General features: G+C 38.6%; 1 protein-coding gene across 2 annotated transcripts in view; it reads right to left on the reverse strand.

Annotated features, from left to right (window-relative positions):
- LOC113973952 (follicle-stimulating hormone receptor) overlaps nucleotides 1–8,518 on the reverse strand; it is an 86,300-nt gene extending 77,782 nt beyond the window's left edge. The window contains exon 1 of one of the 2 annotated variants that reach the window (XM_027696657.1): nucleotides 8,334–8,518. In XM_027696657.1, coding sequence (XP_027552458.1) covers nucleotides 8,334–8,518 — 185 coding nt within the window. The remainder of the gene's footprint in view (nucleotides 1–8,333) is intronic. The other variant, XM_027696658.1, reaches the window with a different exon arrangement.
- Between the last annotated feature and the right edge of the window lie 2,777 nt (nucleotides 8,519–11,295).

The following is an 11,295-nucleotide window of genomic DNA, read 5'->3' on the forward strand; positions in this document are numbered from 1 at the left end:
TGGAGGAAGAAGTTAAACACAGACACCCTGTACACATTCACAGGTGTGTGCACACATGCTGTTCTCTTCACTTCTTGGGGTAGGATCTTGTTTTGGGGTAAGGATGAGGGAAGATAGCTTTATGAATACCCCACCGCATCCTAAAATTTTATGATTAGAACATAAATACAGTACACCAGAAACTCTCCCAAGAAAACAAGGACCACTTTCTTTTTCAGTCTTCACACTGTCAATCCAGTTCTTCATTGCATGCTACTATTTCAAATTAAAATTATCTGCTGACCTTCATTTGAAGGTATATTCCCTCTTTGCTCTGCTCTCAAACAAAAGATGAATCAAACACTGAAAACTTGGAAGTTTTCCCCACTGCATGCTTATGCACATAGTGTTTTTAGAAAACCACTGAAGATTCACAGATTTCTGACAAACAAATATTTGCTAATTAATTCCAATTAACTGACTGTATTTGGACAAGGATTCATATCAGAAAGTACATCCTCATGTATGTAGATATGGGGAAACTTTATGTCAATAGGACCATTACCGGAATAATGCTACATGGAAGTTCACAAAACAGGATTTCCAGGCAAATATGCTAAAATGCTGACTAGTAAACACATTCTTGAGTAGATAAGAGAGCACACAGAGGTGAAAGTTTCATCCTGCAGCTCACTTAGCAGGTATATATTTAAAATTGAGGCTGTCCTGTCCATACCACACTCTAAATACGTTACATTTAAGGATACAGCATTATTCAGCTAGTCCAGGCAAAGACAGAGGCTCAGCAAGTTCAATATACTTATGAAAAACAAAGACTCATTCAGCTGAGTTGGGTTAGAGGCTGTTTTCATTTCACTCAGACATATACTTCTCTCTGCATATAATAACAGTCTGTAAATTCTTCTCTAGCTAACAAGGAGCAAATGCATCTGAGTGCCTTGATAAGGTAGTGGGAGATAAGAACCATCCATACCTTCCAGGCTGAGCTGAAACACCTAAGGATAGTTGGAGGAAAACACTGAGCAAAAGTAAATAAATCGCAAGCTTTCCTGACTCTAGACCCTCAAAAGCAAAGAAACTGCATCTGAGAAAAAGGCAGAAATTTGGCTCCGTGTTATAGTGCGTGCAAGAAGACAATTAGAAGAAATAATTTTCTGTGCTCTTATGTGAAACCCAGGCTTGACTCTGACCTATAATTTGAAATAAGCTTCATTTTAATGACTTAAATTTCACTGCTAATAACAGCAGTCCAATCAAACTACAGGCAAAGTGTGTGAAATAATTTACAGGTTTTGTCTGAAAAGGTCAAGGTCTTAAACAAAGAAAAGTGACTTTTCCTACCAAAGTGCTTGCCCCTCACTGTGTAAAACTAATAGACTGCTATGAAAAATAATACCTGTCTTTTGTGCCCAAAGTATCTTGTTTACCAAACACACACACACACACACATACCACACACACACACAGTCGTTACCAATCAGCTGCTGCCAAAATGTACAACACACGGCTGACAGAGGTCCCCATTGCCAGACAGTGAAAATGAACCGAGTTCTTTCCACTGAAGTTAATGAAGCTATGACAATTTAAATTAACTGTGAACCTACCCCAATTATTTTTTAACTTGCCTGCACAAGAACTTGGGAAAGTTAAGCAGAACAAACTAAAATGCCATCAAGACAGAAGAGAGTGAGGCTTGAACACTGCATGGATTTCTTTCACTCCTCAGTTGGATGTCTAACGGGTTAGTTTATTTTTCTTTGGCAGATAATTCTGTTTGGCTTTGCAGTACCTCCTCCTGCATACAAACTGCTGTCCCCTTCAGGATGTATATTCACTTAGCATCTCTCCTCCGTGCAACTCTTTTCCCGGTTTTTGCAGTATTTCTCATCCACTCTCTTCCTTCACTCTTGTTAAACTCTCACATAAGCAGTATTTTCAATGACATGTCAGCCCAATGAGACCACCTTGGCATCTGTGAAGGAAACCCTGGAGCTGCACAGCAGACTTTCTCCCGCTGGTTTATCAGGTTTAACATTTTGTGGTTGATACTCTTCCAGAGGAATGCGATTTGGAGCTTTTCAAGATACCTCCCACTGGAGATCTCCAAAAATCACCTCAGAAATGTTTCTGGGACTATCAAGTATTTGAGAAGCTTTTTAAAAATTTTATTTTTTTTAAAGTGGCATGGCCTTGAATATTGAAGGAGATAACAAGCTTTATTCTTCAGGACTGCAATTCTCATATGAATCTGTTAAGGGCCTTATCCAGAAACTGATTAATTCAAATTCCCAAGCTGCCATTTATAAACCCGAGTGAGAAGCTGAAAGCGTATTGCATGGACAAATGCAGATACAGGGATAACAGATGAGCTGTCCTGGCTTGATGGCTCTTACAGTACAGGAGCTTGTACCCTGCTGGGCCAGAGCATGAGGGATACACACACACATCCCCCTTTCTGCATCCCTCTCTGCACAAATACCCTATGTAAGGGATGGGAAGGAAACTCAGTGAAGCTCAGACAGACACACATAAGCACTTTAATGTCATTCAAACTCACAAAAGCACCTTTCAAAACTTTTCCCTACAGCTCTATCTATGCTCTGCTCTCCCAGCTAGCCATAATCATCTTTGAGTATCAATAGGATTTCCTGTGCCAGTGTCCCTACATGGAGTAACAGATGAATTTAATACATTTTAATATTAGACAACAAAAGGCAACAAAGTCTGAAATACAGCGTTTGAGTTCTGTGGAGTGAAAACTGATGAGTTGTGAGAAACTGCTGTAAGGGGAGTAAATGAAGATAGGAAATCATCTATAGTGTTGAAGTGTTTAGCCTGACATACCATTCAGAGCAAAGGAAATTAACTGCTGCATGACACCAGTGAATTCCTGAGTCCTCAAATCTGCTTTGTGATGCATGTTGTTGTCGGAGAAGTAAAAGATAGACCTCCATCCTACTTTGTAATGTGCTCTAGGCTTACTAACTTCTCAATTTGGACCACATTTTAGTTTTAAAACTACTTATTTCAGATCTTACTGGGGCTTTTCTTTCCTGCTGTGCCTCTCACTAAACCTTCATATTAACCAGCTCGCATCTCATGAATAACATTACTGTCAAGCTCTCCTAGGTTTTAACTATATCCATGACTTGAATGGGGAGACACCCAAGATGAAGACACCATATTTGAGACAAGAAAATGTAACACCTACAAATGACTAGTTTAATCTTCCAAAGACTTTAGAAAAATATTGATTATTATCTCATTCAACAAGTACATTTTGATTCTTTCTAGGAACCAAAGCAGATCAAAGCTAAAATATCTAACAGAGAGTCTTTGTTTCAGGACATGGAGATGACCAGCCCAGGAACCCATTCTGCCTGGTATCAGATGTGTGGGGATGTGTCACAGGCTGGTTTGCGTGTGTGTGTGTACGTGTGTGTGCGTAAGAGACAGAAAGAGCTAGAAAAGCTGGGGATTATACATTGAGAGAATCTCTCTGCAGCTGGACCCAGTGAAGGGCATCAACTTGGTACCCTCTCAATGCTGCATAGAAACAAAATCAAGTCTTAGTTTTCACTGTTTCCCTGCAAGGAACTCAGTGACTTAACAAGTATGTCTTGCCATTTAATTTCAAGTGAATGTGTTTTCATTTCAAAGATACATTACATGTATATGCAGATATCTGTACATCTTCAGACTTAAACATACATGCATCAAGCTGCAGACCATACTAGTAAGGTGACAGTCATGTGTATGTATTTATTTATAGCACCATGAGTAAGCCAGCAGAGTACTGCACTGCAAAGCAGCTCCTATTGTGTGCAGCATACCTCCTCGTGTTCAAAAGCTCCTGAAGCTTTAGGAACTGGATGTTTCTATAGAGATATATATTTCGTCATTTATACTAGCTGAGGATCTGTCCTGCAGAGTTTATTATCCTTTTGTGTAATTTTCTTCCTTTTCTTCTTTTTCGCTTTTATGATCTGCTTATTTCTTTTTATCCTCCCAATTAAAATATCAGAGTCCAGCAAAAGTGTTGGATCACTGCACCAATATACAGACAGCAATTGTACAGCACCTCTATAGCTTTCTGCTTCAAAGTATGAATTGATCATAAATTCAGGGTGAGAAGAATGTAACCCTAAGAGATGCAAAGTTGGTTTGAATTAAAAACTAATAATATTTAAAAAGGTTTTAGCTAGCATGTAGTATGTTCTCCATATGCTCTGCTGTGAAAATAGTCTCATCCCATTCTGAAAATGTGTGGATTTATTGGTTAACTCTATGATTAACCTCCATAACACAGGGAATTCAAAGTTTCATGGGTCTTCATTTTCTTACCTTACTTTATCCTCTCTGCACCTTGTCTTTCTTAATTAAAGTTCAGTCCACCCATATAAACACCTGAGCAAAAGCGTAGTCATTCACAGGTTTCAGTGTAATTTCAACTTTAAGTGTGAAAGAATAAAAAAATTCCTAATTGCAGCTGTCAATGACAGTGCTGCAGGTATTGTTCACATAATTTGCAGCTTCTGTCGCTGGGAAGCACATCTGACTCACCCCGTACATAACACAGAACTTACTATTTCAAGGCAGCCAATGTTTTAGTGCTCAGACATCTACTCAGCCTTGACTTGATAATCTAAAATAAATATCCCTGAGCAATTGTACAAAAACACCTATGCAGCAAGCAAGTAAAAATCCCTGCTGTTTATAGTTTGCAGATGCTTGGGAGAAACACTCTATATAATATACCTCTAAACTCCTCTGACAATGGCTAAACTGCCTCACAGAACCATAGAATCATGGAATCATTAAGACTGGAAAAGAACTCTAAGACCCCTGAGTCCAAAGATTAATCCAGCACCATCATGTTCACCACTAAATCATGTCCCCAAGTGCCACATCCACGTGTCTTTTGAACACTTATAAGGATGGTGATTCCACCACTTCCCTGGGCAGCCTATTCCAGTGCCTGACCACCCTTTCAGCTAAGATATTTTTCCTAATATTCAGTCCAAACTGCCCCTGGCACGACTTGAGGTCATTTCCTCTTATCCTGTTATTTGATGATACTCAAATATTTCTGCTGAAAGTAGTTTGTTAAATCTTAAGAAGAATCCCTTCTGAGAATAAGTTTTTTGTTTGCATTACAATCTCAAAGCAAGACCTCTAATAACTAAAATGAAATCTTAGTGAATACTGATGACGGATTACAAAGGTTGACATTACATTTTAAGGCTGGTATAAATCTTCAAGGAGCAAACTGCCTTTGGTTACTACTGAATCACTCCCTCCCCTCTTCCCCAGGGGCAATCAACAGTTAGTACTTTGACACAGAGGAACATACATTTCCCACCTGAACTTTTGGCCTCTGGTTTCTAATGGATTGACTCCAATTCTCTTAGGCATTTTGGTATCTATAAAACCCCCTCCCAAAATTCTTCTATCCAGCCAAAGATAGAACAAAAGCAAAACAGCTAATAACCACAGACTCCTCTGCAAACATTCAGAACATGCCAGCTGCAGAGTGCTTGCAAGTCTGCAAAAAACAATGTACAAACCAAGCTGTAACTATCCCCTCATGAGATTTTGGCCTGTAAGTGAAAAAGTAGATGCAGCAGCAAGAAGAGTAATGAAACCCTATGGATTCTGATTCCTGCTCTGTTTCCACATGGTAAGTACAAAACGAAATCACTCACTGTAAGAGGCTACCAGCCTTCCCCTTTGCAATAACTTTGCTAAGGGAGATGCTAATCCAACCAGGATGAAAACCATCTCATGTACCACACTGCAGAGCTCATGTTCACTGTTGTGACCTATAACTGTGGAGTGTGAGCTCTCACTGATGAGAAACCAACCACAAACAAACCCATCACAGCAGCACATGACAGTGACCAACCCTCAAACACTAAAAAATAATAATAATTAAAAAATCAGCAATGGCAAAGAGATAATGGTTAGTGAGGGCCATATTTTTATCTTTATCCTGAGTTTTCCTAGCAAGTGACAGAGCTGGCTGCCACATGCCAGTGTCCCTACTTCAGAAACAGCTGTAGTGAAATAGAAACACAGAGCAACAAGTGCTTGAGGCTTATCAGGCTCCGGTTCTCAGTCCAAAGTTCTCACCAGCATGTTATTCAACATTTTAAGGGCACTAGGGAAGGACTCTAGCATAACTTAGGAAAGCTATCAAGGCCACGTAAGGGAAGGTGAGGAGCTTTAAGTGCACTGAAGAAACCCCTCTCCTTTACATCAAACGAAAACAGACTGCATTCAGCACTTCCACAATGATCTCTTAAGTGAAAAAAGTACCTTGCAGGAGCTGTATGTTCCAAGAAGTCACTGCTTGTGCCCTGTACAGGGTTCTTAGACACTGTGGCCTTCTGTGCTCAATTTGCTACACTGATTTTAAAACCCTTTTCAGTCATTGAGACCTTTTGAGGAAACACAAAGCAAGCTTTTTCTGTTACCAAGGGTGCACCTTCAATGTCATCTGGAGCAGTAAAACCCATTTTAGTCATCTGAATCACCCCACTGGGCACTCAACAGAGAGATGCAGAGGAAAACACTTTTCTAGAGTTCCACTTTGATCCTGAAGGAAAAATCTAACATTTCTCTGTCACTTAGTTGTTCAGGTAACATATCTGAATGTATTACTAATTCTAAGGTTTGGTATATTCAAAGCAACTTAGGCAATCTTCAAATTTTTAAGCCATGCTGAAATCAGTCCTAGGGCTATACTGATTGAATGGGATCAGAATTGCTTCCTGAGGAACCAAAAGCTGGTTTATTTTGTAAGAGAGAAAGTGAGAAGAGAGCCAAGTTGAGAGATTCTCATTCCAATATTTGCACAGCACTGCCAGAAGAAAGCATTTGTTTCCTGTTTTCAGTCACACTAATGTCTGCCTGTTTCAGAGAATACATACTTATGCTGAAGAACCCACAAATTAGCATCCTCAACAAACCCTCGAGAAGTTAACAAGGAGAGAACAAAACTGATTTTGCTAACAGGTGCTTTTCAGTGATACTTTATTTCTTCGCAGAAATAATTAAAAAAATGCTTTTGCTTAATCCCTAGAAGGCAGACCTTAACTGCGTAATCTAAAGAAACAATCAAAGCAAAATTAAACAAAATTAGCAGTATATGCCTGGAGCACAGTTCATTCAGGATTTAGATGACCTACATCACAGATGGATTATTTTTCCCTCTAGTTGTGAGAATGATTTAAACTTTTACTGACCTTTTGTGGTTAACTCAGACATTTCTCTCAAGTTTTCACCACAGTCTGCTTACTCAGTGAGCATAACAACTCCTCCTTCTGTACAAAACAAAACTTCTGCCCTAGGAAAACTGTGGCGTAGTAACCATGGATGGATGTATCATGGTGTGTAAAATTTGGACAGAGGAATATTTTTCCAACTAGTGACATATCATTCTTCATTGTATCCTCCCTCCAAACTTGCTACTCGACATTAATCAAAGACTTTATCCATGACTATCCTTTTGTTTTTGCTTTAGATCATAACGATGTAAGACAGCTGTGGGTGTAGGCAAGGGGTGATAAAATTTGTTTAAAAAAAATTCAAATGAAAACAGTCGCTTGCACTGTTCCACATTTGCCTTTGTGTAAACGCATTTTCTTGCCTGTGATACTTACACAGAAAACAGCTGCCATACACTATTGCTTACACTACTTTATGGAAAACAAAGAGCAACTTTAAGATAGATAAAAACCATTCTCGAGTAACTCAGTATGATATCTTCACATTGTTCACTCCCTCCAACTGCAGTTGTGCTGCTCCTGATGGAGGAGGATTGCTCTCTGTTCATCAGAATCCTTTCTGCAATGCCTTTGTGATTTCAAAAAGAAAACATTAAGTTTCTTCTTGGTAAATGAGCACAAACCTTCAGAAACCTCCTGCAGTACAAACACAAACGCTCATCATCTAGTTGTTTAGGGCAGACAAGTTGCACTACACGTTCCGACAACACTAAAGCAAGCTGTAAAGAAAGCTTAGACTTTATGCTTCAAATTAGTGTCACAGCACCAAGGAATCTTGTTCAAAATTTGGTTTGCACTTCACATTATAACATGCTATATTGTTTCTTTACAGAGATCTTAAAATGAGCACGATCAGAGAAATGGAGAGGAGCTTCAAGATGTAATTAAGTGAGCGTTGAAGGAAGGGCTTTGCTTTGCAAACATCCAGCACTAAGTCTTCCAAGATACTCCCTACAAACCTGACCTTTGGCTTGCCAACCAGCAGTTTGTTTTGCGAGCCAGCAACAAGGCTGCTGCTGAGAACCATCCCCTTTCCCTACTTACAGTTCGGTGATGTTGGCAGGGATGTCCCGGGGAACATGGACCACCTTGCTTTCCTCACAAATGAAGACCCTTCCCATGCAGTGACAGGCGTGGTGCTGGTATCCCAAGCAGCCCGCCAGGAAAAACAGCAAACAGGCAAGGACTGAAGACATCTCTGCCTTCACATCTGTGCCCGTCTCCTTCATATCAAAGGGAGGAACGCAGAGACCTCCCAGACCAACTCCCCGGGTAGAAGATCCGCCTCAAAAGCTGGGACAAACCATGTGGCTCTTGGGGGATGAATCCTCAACAAGTTTCACTTCATGACCCCAGATTCCTTGTGCCCTTAGAGTAGGAATAGAGATGATGACACAAGTATTTTATATTTAAAGTGGTGTTGAAATCATGGGACCCAGCTGTATTAACCAGGGCTCTTTTAGTGCAGTGGATATTTGCCCTGGGAAAAGGTCCTTCCTCCTCAGCTACATATATTTTTTGGTAAGACCGAAAGGGACAACAAAGCATTTTTACTTTATACAGTCCAGACCCTTTTGTCCCTGAAGGAGAAACACCCTATTTATTGCAGTAGTTATGCTCCCCTTCATGGATCCAAGAGCCCCTGGTTTTGTATTCCTCCTAGGCAAAAGACCTGTCTTTTTTTATATGGCATATAATCTATTTGATAGGTTAAAAGCTCTACAGTCCTCAAACCAGAGCTAAATAACATGCCTTTTTTTTTCAGCTGTGATTATTCTTCATGCACTTGCTGATTCATCTCATTTTTTCTTTGGCACCTTTAAAGGGACCCAAACAGAAGAAAATGTCACAATCCCAATAGTCCCTGTGGACTGGCAAACTAATTTCATCATCTGGAAAAGAAATCCCAGAAATATGCCAAATGACTATTTGTAACACAACAGGAGCAAAACAGTTTCAAGAATATCATCAGAAGGCCTGCATGTTGAATTCTAAGGGCTCTTTGAGTCCTTATTTGTTTTGTTTACTATTTGACTGAGCTAAAACATCTTGTTACAGATATTAATCCTTGAGGAAGGGACCTTGTGAACTCTTTGCTGTCACTGAGTCATGCTGCACCAGGCTATTGTTTGGAACCAGGGTTACTCTACAAGGTGCCTGAAGAGAGCGTTTTGACGTAAAGGTGGGGGTTTGTTTGTTTGGTTTGATGGTTTGTTTTGTTTGTTTTTCTTTTAAACTGTAAATAGCTGTTTCAGATGCACAGTGCTTATAAATCGTGTGATTTTAAGTAAGTGAGGGAGCCACAGGTGATTCTGCTGAACTTGACTCACATTTCTTAATCTTGTTAAAATCTGCTGTTAGCTTGGGTTTTTTTTCTTTTTTTTTTTTTAATGGCTGGTTTTGTTTTCTTCTTCCATAATCAAAAAGCATAAACACATGTAATGAGACAGAAGACATCATCTTTTCTCTGAAGCGTGCTGACCAAAAGATTCCATGCTTCTCACCTTTAAAATAAGCCTCATAATGTAGATGTTTCTGAACAGAGCTAATTAAGATTTTAAAATTGATTAAAGTAATTCTTTAAGTTACCTTAAAACTATCCCAATTTTACCAAACATCATCAAATATTTGTTATTTTTCCCCCAGTCATTTAAAGTTACTCAAGATAAGAAAAGCAATATTCAAACAAAAAAAAAGGTAAGAAAAAATCATGATAATCTCTTTAACAATGGTAAGCTTATAATGAATTGTAATAGTATTCCTTTAATTGCCTGTGTAAAACACAGTCCATTTTGCTAATGATAGTAACTGCCAAAAAAAAAGAATTTTTAAACATTAGTGACTTTATTTTCTCATATCTCTCTTTGCCCTTTCCTTTGAAAGATTTTAGACCTACAAGGTCTTCTGAAATAAGTAAATCTTCAGTTGCCTTCATACTCAAAATGATATAAAATGCAGAATTGCACCCTATGATCAAACAAAATCCCATCTAGTAAAATTTTGCTGTAGCCCATTGCAAGTTGGAACACTTCAAGGTTTAAACAAATGCCAGGAAGACAACTCATCTGAGGCTTTTGTGGTTTTGTCTTTTCAACAGAAGTCTCTAGCTTCTACAGCTGTAGTCTAAAAGCAGACTGGAATTCCATCCCCCCTCCCAAAAATACAAAAGGTGAAGCTTGAGAAATGTACAAAGCACAAGAATATTTAATTACAGAGGAATTTAAGCCATACCTCTTCATCCTGAAATACATCCATATAAATGGTCATGTTATACTGATGAAATGGATAGTAATATTTAGTAATATTTATGACATAGTTTAAAAAGTGGTAACATTCTCTGAATGTCAAAATAATTTGCACTGATATGAAGACATTGCAATTTGATTAACTCTGGGTTTTATATATCAAACCACAAAATTTGTTTCAGATGATGGTAATAATTCTTCCATATGCAAAAGTAAGGAGATCAAAAAATACCACTGGGGCTACGAGATGTCTTTGCAATTATTAGTGACTTCCAAAACTATAACAAGTATACTTTAATTTAATACAACTAGTAAAACATAGATGTTCTAAAACATCAGGTCAGGTTCAGTAGCAAATCATGAGCTTAATGAAGAAAAATTCAATCCTTCCCATTTTTGATTGGAGAGGCCATTTTCTTAGTACAGTACATATTGCTTCATTTTCATTTACAACAGTTAAGAATGAGATGACAATTATTAAGTCATAAAAAACTCCCTCTCAGACCAGAAGTTTCTCTTTTAATACTGTGGAGATAAGACTTCTAAGGAAATACGTAGTTATCATTACATTCAATAAAACCAGACTAGTATGCTAAACAGAACTGACATTTCATTCATACTGGAGCAAGCACTAATTCAACAGCATAGTAAAACTATCTGAGGATAAATGAAGATTCAGAAGGATGTCTGAGTTGTTTTATACATATGATCCAAGGACTAAAAGAACAGGCTCTGGTGTCTATTAATGTTTTGACCTGTGA

Source organism: Neopelma chrysocephalum, unplaced genomic scaffold (assembly GCF_003984885.1).
Source record: "Neopelma chrysocephalum unplaced genomic scaffold, ASM398488v2 Primary Assembly neopelma1_108, whole genome shotgun sequence".
NCBI classification, from domain to species: Eukaryota; Metazoa; Chordata; class Aves; order Passeriformes; family Pipridae; genus Neopelma; species Neopelma chrysocephalum.